This window comes from Pogoniulus pusillus, chromosome 3 (assembly GCF_015220805.1).
Source record: "Pogoniulus pusillus isolate bPogPus1 chromosome 3, bPogPus1.pri, whole genome shotgun sequence".
Lineage (NCBI taxonomy): Eukaryota > Metazoa > Chordata > Aves > Piciformes > Lybiidae > Pogoniulus > Pogoniulus pusillus.
Window position 1 is genome coordinate 22,335,294 of NC_087266.1, and position 19,338 is coordinate 22,354,631.

Sequence of the window (19,338 nt, forward strand, 5' to 3'; positions counted from 1 at the left end):
AGTCTCTGGCTGTATTGCTTGCTTAGCTGTGGTTAAAATGGATCAGAAGATGATTAAGTATGATTAGTCCCAGTCTTCTAAACTGATAAGAGTTCTTGAAAATAATAATACTGTGCCATATGTTTTCCACTTATTTGGAGGTGGAAGGAAAGAGAAATTACTTCTGTGTTTTAAAACTGAGTGTGGTTTTCTAAATGCTAGTATGTTTAATACACTGACAGAAAATCACAATGAATATGTTATCTAGTAATAAACCAGGGCTGGAGTGTGACTTGAAACAGGTGGAAGATGAATGTGTATGTAACATACAAGTGCTTCATCAGGCTCAACCAGGCTGAGGGTAACTCAGAAGCTTATTTTGTGTTTATTTCTTGTTTAATGTCCTGTTATGTGTACTTAGAAGAGATATACAGTCTTCTCATTAAGTTTCTTAAAGAGTAAATTAATCTGAGTTATGTTTGGTGAAGAGTGCTAGTTACTTGGTGACAAGGTCACATAGCAGTAAAAGATTTTTTTACTTACTAATGGTTTAGTTGTTTATCTGTTCAGCTGCAACAAGTTTGATTTGGGTAGTTGAAGGTTTTTAATTAGACAGAATTTATAATTGCAATTGCAGGTGCTTTTTTTTGTTTGGGTTTTTTCCCTTTCTGATCAGGAGCAGTCTATGCATTGCTTAATCTGTTGCATATATTTACTAATCAGTGTTCAGTTTACATTCTGGAATTAAACTTCACACTGAAATGAGGTGGATACATAATAATTTAAATCATTAATTCAAACATGGAAGTTGTTTCCTCCCCTGCTCCATCACTGCTGTGTATTTTAGACTGCTTTTTAAAGAAACAGGATGTCTTCAGTTGGTCTCTCTCCCCTGCTGGCTCTTGAATGCATTGGAGCATTTCATAAAGAATTGATGAGAGAATGAAAGCCACAAACTGCAGTTGTATATTTTCCTCAAATTAGTTTTTGTGGGCGAGGGAAAACATGATGAGGAGAGGGAATTTTATTAGTGCTCCCAATGAAAGGTTTATGATGATACTCAGTGTGGTAGATGTTTCAAGAGGTAGCAGGCAATGAGCTGGGCAGTGTGCAGCCAGCTTCCAACTGGCTCCAGTGCCTTGTGTGAGGCAGTGGCAAAAATGTCAGGTAAATGGCAAAGGAGAAAAAGGAGGCCAGCTCTGGCAATGCTAGACAGAACACCATGGGAAAACAGGCTTTGTTTTGCTGGCCTTCTGATAATTTACTTCTTACTAATTATGTTTATGAACGTTTTATTGCACAATGAAGCAATTCCTCCTAATGACTTCTGGTTCATAGTTGCATGCACTGGCCTGCTTGCAGCGTGGTGTTGCCAGTTGTTGCTTTTCAGTAATTGTGAATTTCTGGTTTTCATCTGGTTTTGGTCACCTTCAGAAAACTGCACAGGATACTAAGTAACATTTGCAAATGCATCTGTAGATGAATATGAAAACATAGAACAGAAACAAGAAGCTTTTTGGTCTAATGTAATACACTTATGATGTATTGCTCAAAATTTAACAAACTCAGCCTGAAATTCTGATGTATTGAAATAAAATGTCTCATTAAGAAAGACATCAAATATAATTCAGGGCTACTGCTTAGGTGTCATGGGCCTGTTTCTTCTTAGTCTGTTCTGAAATGAGGGAGCTGGGATTGTTTAGCCTGGAGAAGAGGAGGCTCAGGGGAGACCTTATTGCTGTCTACAACTACCTGAGGGGTGGTTGTAGCCAGGAGGAGGTTGCTCTCTTCTCTCAGGTGGCCAGCACCAGAACGAGAGGACACAGCCTCAGGCTGCACCAGGGGAAATTTAGACTTGAGGTGAGGAGAAAGTTCTTCACTGAGAGAGTCATTGGACACTGGAATGGGCTGCCCGGGGAGGTGGTGGAGTCGCCGTCCCTGGGGCTGTTCAAGGCAGGATTGGACGTGGCACTTGGTGCCATGGTTTAGCCTTGAGCTCTGTGGTAAAGGGTTGGACTTGATGATCTATGAGGTCTCTTCCAACCTTGGTGATACTGTGATACTGTGTGATACTGTGAAATAATTGTAGAGCTAAGCGCTTTGCTTTTTGCTAATTAAGTTGTTAATGTTTTACAAACATTCCTGAGAAGAAAAGATTTTAAACCTTGGGGAGGAGAAGAAGGGGAAAGCCATTAAAATTACTATGCAACATTTAAAGAGCAAAAAAGGTTGTTGGTGTTTTTTTTTTTTTTTTCTCATTTACTAATGTGATTTTAATTAGAGAAATTCAAAGGTTACTTTAATTGCTTTAGTGCAACAAAGAAGAAAATTTGAGCTAAGTCTTTCCCAAATGCACTTATGTCCTGTGACTTCTCATTCCAGAAAATTTCAGTGCCATGTGGTCTTTCAACAGAGTGTTATTCATATTTAGTGCATAAACATGAATTGTTAGTGTTATAGAAAGATAATCAAATTGACTCTTAATTAGTGCAATTTTAAAGAAAATTGATTAAGAACTGTTTGGTTTAGCTGCCTTTTATTTTTTTTTCCCATTTAGGGAGGGAGTTGCATCCTACTTGGCAGCTTTGAAACCAAGGGTGCTCCTCTGCAGGATAGTATTTTCTATGCTGCTGTGTCTTTTTTGTGACTTAGAGTTGTCTTTTCATACTTATTTTCCGTGTCCTAGTTTGCTTCATTAAAAAAAGACAAATCAACAAACAAACAGTTCTGACAACCTTTTTTTTCCCCCCTGGATCAATGTCTTCCCACATCAGGCACGTTCCCAAAACCTCTTCAATATGTGTTCTTACTTCACCCAGGTTGTCATTCAGCACCACCTGTGGAAAAGCAATTTTTTCCCTCAAATAGCAGCTGCTTCTTTATTATCACTCAGCCTATTTCTGTGAGGCTCTTGCCCTTATCTGTCAGATGAGTTTATGATTTTGACTGAGAGCTGTCAGAGCAAGGACAGACCAGTGCCTGATGTAGTTGGAGGGCTGTGGTGCATGAACAGTGCATCAGCAGCCCCCTTGCCAAGGCAGCAAGCCAGCTTGTTCCAGGCAGCAATTTTTTTTCTGCCACTTGTGTGAGGACTGCCAGTTTTGTATAAATGCAAATCTGCACTGCTGAAGTCCGCTGATTGTGCTCTGTAGTACAAGTTTGTACATGCAGTAAATCTTACACCAAATCCAAGGCAAAAAGTGTTGTGTGACCTACATGGGCTATATCCTCTGAGCTTGTCTGAAGTGCTTGTATCATTAAACAGAAGTTATTATTTTTGTCTTTGCTGTCGTGCTAGTTCGAGCCTAGCTGGGATATGTTGGTGAGAAGAATTAGATGATAGGCTGTGAGAAGGAAACAAAGGTGATGTCTGCTGCACTCATAGGCTTGCTGAGATAGATAAGAACAAGAACACAAACACAGATAACAGAATCTCTCTCTCTGGCTTTTGGACTGTGCTTTTTCTCTCTAACCTGCCATCTGTGTGACTAATCCTTCTGCTTCCTAACCCCCCCCGGCTGACCCTCCAAACTCACCTTGAACATAAGGCAAAGTCTGAGATAAGGTAGAGGGGTGGGAAGAAGGTGGAAGGGTGGTTGAGAACTCCTGGAGACTCTGGTTTCTGGGACGGCTGTTGTGTTTCTGTATTACTTTTTAACTTGTCTATTTCTGTTTAGAGCTGTATAGATTGTAACTATCTGCTTGTAAGTTGTGCTAAGCTGTAAATACAAAGCTTCATTCAATTTCCAGCGTCTGAGTCTAGTCTGGGTGATTTTCTTAGGTGTGTGGGGGGGCAGGTAACACCCAAACCACCACAGCTGTTTTATACATCTGGATTTCTTTTCTGGGTTTTTGGGTTTTTGTTGTTGTTGGGTTTTTTTCCAAAAAAAACTATTGTACTATTATCACTTTTTCTATCAATTGGGTGCTAGGTTGGACTGGATGATCTTGGAGGTCTCTTCCAACCTGGTTGATGCTATGATTCTATGCTATGTTCTGGTTTGAGTGCACAACTCCAGTACCTTAGTACGGGCTGTACCCTCTCTGAAGCAAGTGTTGAAAAGAGGAAATGAGGTATATTTTGTAGGAAAAAAGAATGTCTTGCACAGATTCATAGCTCTTACTCTTGTTTTAGTAACCACAATGAATATTTTTTCTACGATTTCCAGGTTGTGAGCCATGCCTTTGGTGAAAAGGAATATTGAACCGCGGCATCTCTGCCGAGGAGCTCTGCCGGAGGGAATTACCAGTGAACTGGAATGTGTAACAAATAGTACCCTTGCTGCTATCATACGCCAGCTAAGCAGCTTGAGTAAGTATCTGTAACTTCCTTGCAACTGTTTGATTCCTGATGAAAAACTGAATAAATGAAAAAAACTTGAAGATGACTTGCTTTGAAGAGCCAAATTATAATACAGGGTATTGCCCCTTAGGTATAATAATAACATGATGCTACTTTGTACAGGCTGCCTGGGGTGGGTTGTGGAGTCTCCCTCTCTGACAGTATTCAAAACTCACCTGGATGAGTTCTTACGTGATCCTGCTCTGCAGGGGGGTTGGACTGAAGGATCTCTCGATGTCCCTTCCAGCCCCTGTTATTCTGTGATTCATTGTTTTTATGCCGTTCTCTGTTTTGAAGTTCATACAAGAGTCTCTCAAAGATTTACAAGGTTAGAAAAAAACCAAAACCGTAATAAAAAACATCCAAAGGGAAAAAAACCCACCAGAGGTCAACAAAACAAGAAACAAACAAAGCCCCAAAGAGTACCCCACAAAACAAACAACCAACAGTGGAACCCACAAAACAAACCCCAAACATCCCCCCCCTTCCCAACCCTAAACCAAATTTAAAACTGAAATCTCCACACACCCCAAAAGCAACCAACCAAAACCTGATGACATAAAACCCCAGGTTTTTTTCTAAGATGAGATAATTTGGTGCAAGAACCAAGACTTGCACTTGACTTATTCTTGGCTTTCAGTTGTACAAGATGGAACCACCAAACTCTTCTGCCTCAAGGCATCAAATGCCACATTTGACCAAAACTTCAGTTTGTCTTTTTGTGATAATATTTCTTAAGCATTTTTTTTAATATATATATGTATGTGAACAATTAGTATTAATGAAATTAAGCAGAAACTACTCTTCAGGCAAGCTAGTGTCAGCTGCATGCAGATTAGCCCACGCAGTACACCTGCCAGTTGACATCACAAATAGCAGTTTTAGAAGAGTGCCTGGATTGCTTGCAAGAAGAATAATACTTCTTAATGAATGAGAGAAGAGATGTCTTCATAGAGTGTTTAACAATCAGCAGCTGTGGTTTGTGCTGATAACTCTGGTCCTAGAAAAGAAATTATAATTTCATCAGTTTCTTCACTTTATAAGTAGGGAATCATTTAAAGTAAGAAAGTCTGTCTGAAGTTTGAGTTCCACTAAGGCCAGTGTTCAGGTTAATAGGAGATACCTTCTGCTTAGGGAAACAAGGAACTTGGTGTGTTCCTCATGCTAGTAGTCAGTGATATGGGCATTTTATGAGGTGGGGCTCTATATGAATCATAGAATCATAGGATCAACCAGGTTGGAAGAGACCTCCAAGATCATCCAGTCCAACCTATCACCCAGCCCTATCCAGTCAGCTAGACCATGGCACTAAGTGCCTCATCCAGTCTTTTCTTGAAGACCTCCAGGGACGGTGCCTCCACCACCTCCCTGGGCAGCCCATTCCAATGCCAGGAGCATTTCTAAACCTATCATATGCAGAATTGCTTAAATGGGGGAATTACTCTTTTTTTTTTTTTTTTTTTTTTCCTTCCCAGTGACCTGTAGCAGAATGTCCCACAACAGAAACTTATTTGTTTCTTCCTTTTGATGCCTTCTGGTTCTTGAGTTAAGGAAAATTGTGAAAAAATATTTAATGTCCTGTATTTCTGTAATGGTCTGTGATTTTATTTGTCCTAATGATATCTTTTCCGGGCTGGAGTGTTCTGATCTCTTCGTACTGTACTTTGATAGGAAGTGTTTTGCATTTCTTATTATTGTTACTTTTGCTTTGGATACGTCAGACTATGTTGGGATGTTTTTTAATGTGGACTGATTGAGAAATTCAGCTCATAACTGAAACAGACTTTTTCTGTTTTATCATTAGTTCCCTAGGAATTCATAGAATTTTAATTGCTGCTAAACATTGAGTTGATATTTTGAGTGAAAATTCCAAGCAATTCTTTGTTGTTTTTTTCTTGCACATTACCTGCCAATTTAATGTCTTAATGTTATTTATGGTTAATTTCTGCTTGTATTGTCATTGAGTTTCATTTACAACTTCATCAGGCATTTGCTGAGTGTCGACATCCTAAAGTTTTAGAGACTTGAAAAGAATGCCTAATTTCCCTAATTGCTTTCAAGGATATCTGCTAAGACCTAATTTTGGTGTTGTGCAATGATTGCCAATGCATGGATAATACTCTCTTCACTGGTCTGACTTGCTGGAAATGCCTAGCTTTCACTTCTCCAGATCTGCTCTGGGGTCTAATCTGCCTGTTACATTGTGTGTTCAGAGAGACTCTTGCCATCGTTGCTGTGGAACTGCCTGCTGTACCCTGCAGTTTTCCCTTAATGGATTTCTTGGGTCATCAGAAGTCTGTAGACAGCCCTGAAATACTTCATTAGTGTCAAGTTAGTGATGTATGCAAATAAATGATGTGCCCTTTGTTTTAATAGATGAATACATGGTATTTAATGAGTGAAGCCTACCACCAGGCTCCTCCATAGTCTAGAGGCTGTCATGTTTTCAGAGGCTTTTTTTCTGCAGACAGTGTGTGTTTTGAATGTGTTTCAAGCCAACTGGGAGACAGAAAATGATTGTAGAAAAACTCTGTCCTGGAGCTGATGTAGTGTGTCCTGCTGACAGCATCAGATCTTGTTGGTGTTTCCACAGCTTGAAGGATGGAGAAAGCAAGTACAAGTCTGTCTTGCAGTCATGCTGGTTTTGAGCATTGCACTGTGCATTCATGGATTTTAAAAACTGGCAGATCTGTTGCGTACAAATTTGACTTGCTTCCTGCTTTCAGGAGACATGATCAAGTTCCTGTCCAAGGGGAATGTGCTCTCAGTGGAGCTTCTTTTTCTATTATGTCTTCAGATTTCAATTTGTTTGCAGCCAGCTGGCTTGGAGCTCAGGCAGAGCAAGCAACTTTGCATAAGAAACTGCTCACTTGATCTATAAAGCAAAAACCTGATTTTGGGGGATTCAGCTCCACATGGGAGGAAAGAATCTACTGGGATGGGGCAGGATTGAGAGTATTTATGCTCCTACCATGATGCTTTACCTGAACAACTCATGCATGGTGAAATGATTTTTGAAGAAAGCTTCCGCAAATACTCCCTTTTGATGGTGGAGTTTGGTCTGGTGGCTGCAGGACTCCAGCCAGTGGGTTAAAAAACCAACCTGCTCTTTGCAACAGGATCTGTTGTACCATAGTTTTCTTTCTGAGTTTTGCATATGTGTATGTATGGGGAAGAAAAAATAAATTACATCAGGTTGTTGTTAAAGACTAAATATATCACAGAGCATTTCTCTTTGATAATACATGTTTACAGTGTGAAAAATTCTAACCTTTTAAGTACTGTAAATCCTTCTATTAACTTTAACATGTTCTTCCATGTGCTTGGCCTATGGAACAAGGAATGCAAAGGGAAGATGTACTTTTTGGACTCAAATATGTGAAAGGAAACAAGCCAAAACATTTAAACACTATTTGGTTTCTGGTCTTCAGTCAAGCCAGCACCATTGTTGGATTCCTCTTCTGTGACAGAGCTGAGCACTCTGAATGCTGACTAAAGACACCTTTGGGGCAGCATTATTTGATTTGTCAATGCACACTTTTTAATGCAGTGCGTGGAAATAAACTGTAATTAACTCAGGTGCTGTCTGGTCTCTGCTAGAGATGTTCCAAACTGATCTGGCAAGGTGATATTTAAATACTGTAGGGTTTGGGTAGAGATAGTTCAATTTGTAACATACTGGTCTCCAGAAATCTCTCAATGCTTGGAGCAATCAGATTTGATTGTGAGCAATCAAATACACAGCTCTGTCAAGAGGGCATGTGGAAGAGGAAAGATGCATTTCTGTTAATTGGCAATAAAACCTACTGCCTACCATGATTTGGTAGACTAAATTTCCCCTCACCTGTTTCTGTGGTTGGAGGGAGCCTTGGAAGGAAAGATTGCATAGTTCTTCAATGTTGTTTTGGTTGGTTGGAGTTTTTTAATGACTATTTAGTTTGCCCATATGTTTGGAACTACCTCATGGATGTAAGTAACTGTCTTACAGTACCAAAATCATCTCTTAAGTTGAAAAATACATGCTAGTAACTTCAGGATTTTTCTACTTGTTTCTGTCTTGTTAAAAGGTGGTAGCAAAGAAAACATCAGAGAAATATGACTTTAATTATAAAACAATGTATCATGTTAATCAGAGTAATATGTTAAAATAGTGTTTTACCATGTCACTGTCTTACTGACAGGAGATCAACCTGTCTTTCACTTGTTTAGAGTAGCAAGTGCTTTAAAATAATAAAACCCTCAGAATTCCATATTAAAAGAAGTATGTTCCCACAAATCAACTTTATTACTTCTTTGGCTCCTGAAAGATAACTGGCAAGCACCTATCTGCTTGATTTCATTAGAGGTGATGTGTTTAATTCTAGAATGCAGCAATCCTCCCTCAGCAGGCTGATTTCAATATATTATCATAAACTAGCATCCATTAAAATTTATTGATGTTTTGAGCTCTGAATGCCAGTGGCTGGAGAATGTAGTAGCTGCTTTATTTAGCTGAAGAGTTAAGAAGTGTATTTAGTGCATAGCTTGGAAGAAAGCCTCTTCCTTTGCAGCAACTCAATCAAATGGAGATTATAATTGTATCTCAACTATCTGCTGAGAAGCACATAAAATCATAGAATTATCAGGGCTGAAAGGAACCTCAAGGATCATCTACTTCCAACCCCCCTACCATGGGCAGGGACACCTCACACTTTATCAGATTGCTCAGAGCCACATCCAGGCTTCTACCACCTCCCTCGGCAACCCATTCCAGGGTCTCATCACTCTCATGGTGAAGAACTTCTTCCTAACATCCCGTCTGAATCTCCCCACTTCTAGTTTCACTCCATTTCCCTCTAGTGCTATCACTACCTGACATCCTATGAAGTCCCTCACCAGCTTTCCTGGAGGCCCATTTCAGATACTGGAAGGCCACAATAAGGTCACCTTGGAGCCTTCTATCCAAACTGAACAGCCCCGACTCTCTCAGCCTGTCTCCATAGGAGAGGACATCCAGCCCTCTGATCATCCTCATGTTCCTTCTCTGGACACATTCCAGTGTGTCCATGTCTTTCTTGTAATAGGGACTCCAGAACGGGATACAGTACTCCAGGTGGGTTCTCACCAGAGTGGAGTAGAGGAGGAGAATCACCTCCCTTGCCCTGCTGGCCATGCTTCTCTAGATGCAGCCCAGGATCTGGTTGGCTCTCTGGGCTGCAGGTGCACACTGCTGGCTCATGTTGAGCTTCTCGTCCACCAGAGAACACTCAAAGTGTGAAGGTGAATCTGAGAACACTGGCACAGATTGCTTAGAGAAGTTGTGGAACCTCCATCTTTGGAAGTATTCAAAGTGTAACTGGACACAGTCCCAGGCAACATGCTCTGTCTGATCATGCTTTGCGTAGGGAGCTGGAGTTGATGATTTTCATCCTCAACTATTCTCTGCCTGTATGGCTTCTGTCTTAAAGGGGGAGGAAATTAGGAGCAGGCAGGCAGCACCCCTTGCCTGCTCACTTTTTACTGAGTTTGGGTACACCAAAATGCATGGCAAACAATTTGGGTAGAAGCTGAAATTTGTAGGGAGATTTCTGGGGTGGAAGTGTTAATTTTGGAGATTCTGATCCCAACCTGTCAACCAGTCCAGATTGGGGCAGAAGAGGAATCAAGCTGGATAAGGATGCCCAATACTTTTGAAGTTAGAAGGTCTAGAAAAGGAATCTGTGTGCCAAGAGGATGTAGCATTTGTGTCCACTGTAGCACTTCTAGGGTAGGTCCTGAGACAGCGACCCAAAGTGGACTATCCATTGTCATAGCAACTGAGAAAATGCAGCATCTTAAAAGAGAGGCTGAAAAGGATGTGCTGTACCAAGTCCATACTGGCCATGGGTGGATGTGATCAGTGCTGCTTTCATTGTCTCTCAAAAGATTCCAGTGACAGCTACATGCATCCAGTGAGCGTTTGTAGAAGTGGGCTGCCTTGCACGAGGATCCTGGGGTTTATTTGTTGTACTTTGCCTTCATTGTGATGTTGGCTTGTGCTTGTATTTAAATCTTAACGACTACGAATCACAACAGCTTGGATTTCAAAGTTTACTTCAGAAGCTTTTGTGGGAGGCAGTAACTTTCACAGGCCTTTGTTTTCATCACTGGGGCAGGTTTTAATGTTCAGTTACGTGCCAGTTTGCGGTAGTTCACCTAGGTAAGAACAGACTTCAGGCAGCATTTAGTTTGCATTCTGAGATTTTGTTGAATGGCAAACTGTTGTTACAATCCTACAGCTACTGTGTTTTATTGTAACTTCATGATATTGAAGCCATTTGTCTTTTTTAAGCCTTCAGCAGAGGGATTTCCCTGTCTGTTTTCTTACACAGGCAAACATGCCGAAGACATATTTGGTGAATTGTTTAATGAGGCCAACAGCTTCTACATCAGAGCAAATTCCCTTCAAGACAGAATTGATCGCCTTGCTGTCAAAGTTACCCAGCTGGATTCAACAGTAGAAGAGGGTAGGTAATTGCATGAAAGCATTGAGCCAGAAATGATGTTGACAAGACCACAGCATTTAATTACACAACTATCTCTGTCTTTTCAAAGTAATCTTGAACTGATATTTCATCTTGTTCTCTCAGTGAGGCAAGCTGGGAAAAATCATGTTAGCAGACAGAGACAAAATATTCTGGAGTTGTATAACTGTCTTCATTTTTGAGTTAGTGTTACTTCAAGAAGCCTCTATAGTAATGGAGCCATGAAGATGCCTTTTTCACAGGGAAAACTTTGAGTTTGGGAGTGTAATGAATCAGAAGTGAGTAAATCTGGAATTTAGTGGAAATAAGTCACAGTACTGGAATAAACTTGAAGCAGTAGATCTATTTATTTCTCTGCCTCAGGGAAGGGTGGTCATAAACTATATTAGTAGTGTCTGTCCTGCAGCCATTTAAATTCTTTCATTGCTCTGCACCAACTGGATGAATTCCCCCTTGGAGTTCAGGTCACTAGAAACAGTATTTCCTTTAAAATAGGCTTTGTCATTCACTTCATAAGTGCACACTAAAACCAATAGATTGAAGTAACATACTGCTTGAAAGTAAGTAAAACCTGTTTGTCTAGCTCTAAAAGCTGTAACATGCATGTTTGCTTCCATGTTCAGTTATGTCTGAGCCACCCACTGCACATACTCCCTGCTTAGATGATTCCTGACTTCTGGGAAGATGCAAAAGATTGTCACATCAGGACAGTGGTGTAACATTTACTCAGTAGTTAATTGTACTTGTGTTATATTTAATAGTACTATGTATATAGTTTATGGAATATGTTTATTATGTGTAGCTTATATATTATTCTTCATACCACTGTTAATGACAGTATTAAATATTATGTTGATATTTAATAGTGCAATATTTGTCCTTCCATTTTTAGCTTTTCTCTCTGAAAATTATTACATGTGATTTTTTGGGTCTAGTTTTGGAACACATTAACTGGTAGAGTTATCACAGTTGATACTAGCACCCTTCTTTTGCTGTCTTAGTAGTCAGGAGCAAACAAGTTATTAGAAGCTCACTTCAGCTTAGTTTTTTGAGGTGTGTTGTGGTGGTAATGTCAGCAAACTAGACTACATTCATACACTGCTCCATGCTGAGGTAGATGATGTCAGTCTTCATGACTTTCAAGTAGAACATTTTTGGAGAGACAGTCCTCTGCAGAGGCTGGTTTTGAATAGAATCATAAAATCAACCAGGTTGGAAGAGACATCCAAGATCATCCAGTCCAACCTAGCACCCAGACCTATCCAGTCAACTAGACCATGGAACTGAGTGCCTCATCCAGGCTTCTCTTGAACACCTTCAGAGATGGCAACTCCACCGCCTCCCTGGGCAGGGAGGTCATTCTGCCCCTGTACTCTGCACTCGTTAGACCACACCTTGAGTACTGTGTTCAGTTCTGGGCCCCCCAGTTTAGGAGGGACATTGAGATGCTTGAGCATGTGCAGAGAAGGGCGATGAGGCTGGTGAGAGGCCTTGAGCACAGCCCTACGAGGAGAGGCTGAGGGAGCTGGGATTGTTTAGCCTGGAGAAGAGGAGGCTCAGGGGTGACCTTATTGCTGTCTACAACTACCTGAAGGGAGGTTGTGGCCAGGAGGAGGTTGCTCTCTTCTCTCAGGTGGCCAGCACCAGAACAAGAGGACACAGCCTCAAGCTGCGCCAGGGGAAATTTAGGCTGGAGGTGAGGAGAAAGTTCTTCACTGAGAGAGTCATTGGACACTGGAATGGGCTGCCCGGGGAGGTGGTGGAGTCACCGTCCCTGGAGCTGTGTCAGGCAGGATTGGACGTGGCACTTTGTGCCATGGTCTAGCCTTGAGCTCTGTGGTAAAGGGTTGGACTTGTTGATCTGTGAGGTCTCTTCCAACCTTGGTGATACTGTGACAAAATAGAAGTATGTTACTGGGCTGTATAATGGCAGTAAGTATTTCTCTCTATAGAGAATTAAGCAAAAGTTAATATCTAGGGAAATATTTTGGATGTGAAAAGAGTAAAAGATGTGGAACATTCTCACAAGGAGGTTTTGGAGGCTGTAGTTTAATTACACTTAGAATGGGATTGAGTGCGTATGTAATTCTAACACATGTTGTGTCAGAGAAATAGCAGACCTTGTGTTTTGGGCTCAAAGCAGTCTTTCTGCTGTTAGAAGTCTAGCTTAAGTGCCATAGAAAGAGATCATTGGACATCTGCATATGATGGGATTCCTGCATCATCTTCCAAGACATAATTCATGGTCCCATTATTTTAAGTGAGATTCTGTGCCAAGTGGGATTTACCTGATTTACTACAGTGATTCTTATGAGCCTTTGTGCTTAAAATACCATGGTTGCCTGATGAAGAAAAAGCTTCCTGTTCTCCTGATGTATTTTGCTGAAAATATTTTAAACATCTAGTGTAAAATTGAGTTTGTTTATTATCCACTTATGTTAACTTCAGAACTGTTGCAAATGTATTTTTTGTTTCTGGCAGTATCATTACAAGATATCAACATGAAAAAAGCATTCAAGAGCTCCACAATTCAAGATCAGCAGGTAGTTTCAAAGAACAGCATTCCTAACCCAGTGGCTGATATTTATAATCAGAGTGACAAACCACCACCTCTGAATATTCTTTCACCTTATAGGTATGGAAACATTGTTTACGTTCTTGTACTTTCCTCTTTGTCTCTTCTACATAGAGAATAATTACATCAGAATGGAAAACCTGCATTGGTTACTGAGATTTGTTTTTTTCAGGGGCTTCTCTGTTCATGGAAACAAAAATTGCTGTTGCCATACTTAAAGTTGTAATCTGTACCTGATAAAAGTTGTCATACTTCAGCCAAAGTCATTATAATTTAGCATTAGAGTTATTTAGCAGCAGAAGATCAGAGAAGTAAGGGCCACTGAATATATAAGAAAAGAAAATTACTATACTAAACTTCTTTCCTTGTTTAAGCTGGATTTGTTGGGTTTGCCTTCCCTCTGTTCTCACTCTTCTCCGCAATACATGCAGGTGTGCACACACAAACTTTGTCTTTTCTTTTCTGGGTTACATGCTGGTGAATAAAAGAGCAACAAGCAGGCTTTAGTTTCCTGTTTTCATGTGCTTTTTGCTTTAGGTTTATTATTGTTCATAAAAATAATATAATACATCTGTCTAGAGGGTTGTGGGCAACACATTTTTTACTGTGTCCTTCAACTCTTGAGAGGTACTAGATCGTGGAGCATCTGTGTAAAGCAGGAGCTCAATCTGCAGTAAATTATTTGAAATAGTTTTAGGAATGACTTAGAAGAGCATTTGCAGCATATTTCATTTTTAAGACCTTCTACTTGGAAAGTAAAATTGTTGGATTCATAGCTGAAGGACATAGTTGATTTTTTTTCTGCTGCTACAAACAGTGGTGGCATTTTATTTATAGGTTCCAGTCAGTAGGAGTTGCTATTGATCAGTTCTTCCACACAGTTATGTTCTAATCCAGATCTGGATGACGATGTCAGTGACCTTTATTGTTATTCCAGTTTTGTTAAGGATACTTTAGTGATATTTACTTAATTATCTTTCTTTGTATGTCTTTTGCATCAGCCAAATTTAAATTATTTGTATTTGCCTTAGACAAAGCTTAAATGAACTTCAAATTGTAGTCCAACCAAAGCTGGAGATGTGGAAGAGTGGCCTGACTATCCACTTCAGTAGGTTAGATGCTCTGAGTGAAGAGACCTAGTGCACAGAAAGTCAGGTCAGGGGTTTGTGGCTGTATGACCAGACAGCATACCACATTTACTCAGTACCCTGGTTTTAAGGTTTCTGCGTGCTGGATCTCAATCACTTTTGATCTTGTTGATAGAAATTGGCACTCAGCTGTCATTAAAATTTGCCTGGGAAGAAATTAAGGACCCATAGCCAAAAGGGATTCTGAGGGACATCAGCAAGTGAGACTGAGGTCGCTGTTAATTCCATTTGACCATGTGAGGTACTCTACCACGTTGGCTCCCTGTACATCCATTGATTTCCAGGAGTTTATGATAGTAGAAGGTCCTATTTTCAGGCCATGGAGTCAAACTAAGGTCTGATAGCATTTTTGGGGGGATTCTTAGTTTGAGTATCTGTGGATCCTGCTGACAATTTGAGCTGGCAAGCTCAGATCAGCTCTGTCTTAAATCCTCCTAGAACAGTCTGATAGGATTCAAGATCTTTCCTAGCCCTTCCCCTAGTTGGAAGAGTCCCACTGAGAGTAGTGACTGTCTTGTGCTTCCTGTCATAAGGGCAAAGGTACTAAAACCTGCTTTGTGCTTAAATTCAGATCTTAAATCCCATCTGGATTGAGCCAAATACTCCTTTTCCAATTCTTTTGAGATGCTTGAGCTCCGTTCTTATGCCCCACTGTCCTGTGTACATCCTGTCTTGGCTCTGACCTTGCAGTTGCAATGAATTTCACTCTGGTGAGCTGGCTGATGCAGAATCTGAGCCAACTCCTGCTAAACTCTGATGAGGAAGTAGCCTGAGAGTGTGTCTCTCAAACCCCTTTGGATTCTATTCCTTTCCCCTGAGTTTCTTGGCAAAAATCAATCCATTTGTAACTACCAAAGGTGTCATTTGATGCACTTGGCATTATGTAAAGCAATAAAGCATTGTATCAAAAGTGAGTTTTGTTAGTTTGCAAAATACTGGTTCATATTTTCTTGGCTTTTCTTCTACTGTATTTCCAGGGATGATAAGAAAGATGGATTGAAGTTTTATACTGATCCTTCCTATTTCTTTGATCTTTGGAAAGAAAAAATGTTACAAGATACTGAAGACAAACGAAAAGAGAAGAGAAGGCAAAAGGTAAAAGCAGAAACATAATAGCAAATGTATGCATTACAGTTTTATGTATGGTTGCTCAGGCATCAAAGTTGCAAGGTCAAAGAATATTCCTTCCTATAGGTCTATGTAGAATCAGTTGGTTTATTTTTTATAGCTCATACTGTGTCAAGAAGTTAGCAAATTGAATTTTAGGAGGACTGTTAGTTATCTTCTAAGACACTTACTTCAATCCTTTGCCAGTATCTGCTTATTAGTATTCAGCAAAATGTCCCTGTTGTGCTTTGGAGAAAGACGCTGTGATTTAGGAGGGGGGTTGGGAAAAAGGGAGGTTGCATTATGGCTTCCTTTATTTTCATGAGTTCTTTATCCAGCAACATCAGCTCCTATAGCAAAATGTGAGCTTATCCATAAGTAAAGGCTTTGTTGGATTATTTTTTTACACCTGTTACAAGTTAGTAAGATTATAATACACAGCAACATTACTCTGTAGTTCAGCAGCAAGAGAAGATTAATTGTAGAAGTGATTTTCTTTGTTTCCTCTAAAACCAATTAAAAAAAAACACCCAAAAAGACAAAGAAACAGCTTTTTCATATAAAAGTGCCTTCAGTCCTAGGGTTGTTCTTCCTGCGTACTCAACACTGGTCAGGCCACACCTTGAGTACTGTGTCCAGTTCTGGGTTCCTCAATTCAAGAGAGATGTTGAGATACTGGAACGTGTCCAGAGAAGGGCAGCAAGGCTGGTGAGGGGCCTGGAACATAAACCCTATGAGGAGAGGCTGAGGGAGTTGGGGTTGTTTAGCCTGGAGAAGAGGAGGCTCAGGGGGGACCTCATTGCTGTCTACAACTACCTGAAAGGAGGTTGTAGCCATGTGGGGGTTGGTCTCTTCTCCCAGGCAACCAGCAACAGAACAAGGGGACACAGTCTCAGGTTGTGCCAGGGGAAGTATAGGCTGGATGTTAGGAGGAAGTTCTTCCCAGAGAGAGTGATTGGCATTGGAATGGGCTGCCCAGGGAGGTGGTGGAGTCACCATCCCTGGAGGTGTTCAAGAAAAGCCTGGATGAGGCACTTAGTGCCATGGTGTAGTTGACTGGCTAGGGCTGGGTGCTAGGTTGGCCTGGATGATCTTGGAGGTCTCTTCCAACCTGGTTGATTCTACAATTCTATGATTCTCTATCTTCAGCAGTTGGATCCAAGATGTATATTCTGATGCAATCAAAGGTTTCTTAACAGATTTTAAACTTAGATGAAGAAATCATCTGCCACTTTCACAGCTTCTTTGTTGCGATTTCTTTTTATCAGATCTGAGGGTTTTAAGATATTTTGGAACTAATTATGAAAAAAAACCCTAAAAATAAGTTTGGAGCAGTGACTGCCTATCTTATCTGGCAGAAGGTGCCCTTTTAGATGGGTACAGTGAGAGAGAAGAGATTTAAAATAACAGGAATACAAACTGTACAAACAGACTGCTCAGAAGAAATAGAAAAGGAAGCTACTCATATTTCAGTACATATACACATATGTATATCTTTGATATTAGCATACCTATACATAGAATCATTAATGTTGGAAAAGACCTTTAAGATCATTGAGTCCAACAGTAACCCAGCTACCACGACCACTAAACTATATCCTCAAGTGCCTCATCTACACACTTCTTGAATACATCCAGGGATGGCGACACCACCACCTCTCTGGGCAGACTATTCCAACACTTGACCACTCTTTTGTTAAAGTTTTTTTTCCTAATATCCAATCTAAACCTCACCTGGCACAACTTAACCCTTTTTCCTCTTGTTCTGTTACTAGTTACTTGGAAGAAAAGACCACCACTGGCCTCACTACTACGTTGTTTCAAGTGGTTGTAGGGTGGAGTGAGATACATGTGTATGTATAAGCAGGTAGCATAACACATTAGCATATAGATACATGTAACATATGAGAGTACCATAATGCCTAATAGGTGAATACACATGCTAAAGTGTACTTGTGTATATACATCTTGTGTATGATGTGTGTGTATATTTATCCCAATATGCAGTGTACCTGCAAAGAAATCCAATTGTAGGCCATGACTGGGAAGCTCTCTGATCATGAAGATCAGCTGGAGTATCTCTCCTCTGAAGAGAGGCAGAGAGAGTTGGGACTGCTCAGCCTGGAGAAGAGAAGATTCTGGGGACAACTTCAAATACCAGAAGTCTCCCCTCAAATACCAGAAGGCTGCTATATATCTATCACGATCCAAGTTGATAGTGTAAACACACCACAGGACATTATACAATATTCACCCCTATAAATGAGTAAAGATTTTACCTGTCCTCTGGTGCCCGTTGATAATGCTGGAAGTCTACTGAGATCATGTTTATTGTCTGAAGAGAGACTTTTTACAAAGGCATGTAGTGATTTGATGGAGGGTAATGCCTTCAAATTGGAAGAAGCTAGATTGAGATTAGACATTAAGAAGAAATTCTTCACCACAGGGGTGGTGAGACACTGGAACAGCTGTGAAGGCTACAACCCTGGAAGTGTTCAAAGCTGAGCTTGGATGTGACCTTGAGCAACCTGGTCTAGGGGGGATGTCCCTGCCTATGGCAGGGAGTTGGAACTCAATGATGTTTAAGGTCCCTTCCAACCCAAACCATTTTATTGCATTTATTAAGCCTACTAGTCCGTTTTTATAACATTCTATTGATTCCTTTGTTCCTGTTGCTAAACAAAGCTTTATGATTACCACACTTTTAAACAAAGCTGAAAGACTTGGTTTAACTACATTTTTTGATGAATTAATAGTTTTCATAGAATCATAGAATGCCTTATGTTGGAAGGGACCTTAGAGATGGTCTGCTGCAACCTCCCTGCCATGGGCAGGGATGCCTCTCTACTGGAATTGGCTGCTCAAGACCTTATCCAACCTGGCCTTGAACACCTCCATGGAGAAGACATCCACAACCTTCCTGGGCAGCCCATTCCAGAGTCTCACCATCCTCATACTTGAAGAACTACTTCCTAAGATCCAATCTAAATCTACTCTTCCTCAGCTTAAAACCATTCCCCCTTTTCCTATTGCTTAGACACCCTTATAAAAAGTCCCTCTTCATCCTTCTTGCAGGATTCCTTCAGCTACTGGAAGGTAGGTATAAGGTCCCCCCTGAGTCATCTCTTCTCCAGGCTGAACAACCCCATCTCCCTCAGCCAATCCACATAGCCAGAGATATTCTAGCTGGCCAATGTGATGCCCATCCACAAGAAGGGCTGAAAGGAGGAACCAGAAAACTACAGACCTGTCAGCCTGACCTCAGTGCCAGGCAAGGTCATGGAACAGGTCATCTTGAGTGCCATCACAAATCACCTACAGGATGGCCAAGGGATCAGGCCCAGCCAGCACAGGTTTAGGAAGGGCAGGTCCTGTCTCACCAACCCGATCTCCTTTTATGATCAGGTTACCTGCCTGGTGAATGTGGGGCAGGCTGTGGATGGACTTCAGCAATGCCTTTGACACAGTCTGCCACATGGAGCTCCTGGCAAAGCTGGCAGCTCATGGCTTGGACAGAATCACTCTGTGCTGGGTCAAGAACTGTCTGGAAGGCCAGGCCCAGAGAGTGGTGGTGAATGGTGCCACATCCAGTTGGCAGCTGGCACTAGTGGTGTGCCCCAAGGATCAGTGCTGGGCCCAGTCCTGTTCAATATCTTTATTGATGATCTGGACGAGAGGATTGAG

The 19,338-nt window shown here is 40.9% G+C and overlaps 1 protein-coding gene across 4 annotated transcripts in view; it reads left to right on the top strand.

Moving 5' to 3' along the window:
- Positions 1 to 19,338, top strand: part of WASF3 (WASP family member 3) — a 99,364-nt gene that overhangs the window by 60,462 nt on the left and 19,564 nt on the right. For all 4 annotated transcript variants that reach the window (XM_064172206.1, XM_064172230.1, XM_064172212.1 and 1 more), the window contains 4 exons: positions 4,149 to 4,291; positions 10,672 to 10,806; positions 13,306 to 13,459; positions 15,525 to 15,642. In XM_064172206.1, coding sequence (XP_064028276.1) covers positions 4,159 to 4,291; positions 10,672 to 10,806; positions 13,306 to 13,459; positions 15,525 to 15,642 — 540 coding nt within the window. In that variant the 5' untranslated portion in view covers positions 4,149 to 4,158. The remainder of the gene's footprint in view (positions 1 to 4,148; positions 4,292 to 10,671; positions 10,807 to 13,305; positions 13,460 to 15,524; positions 15,643 to 19,338) is intronic.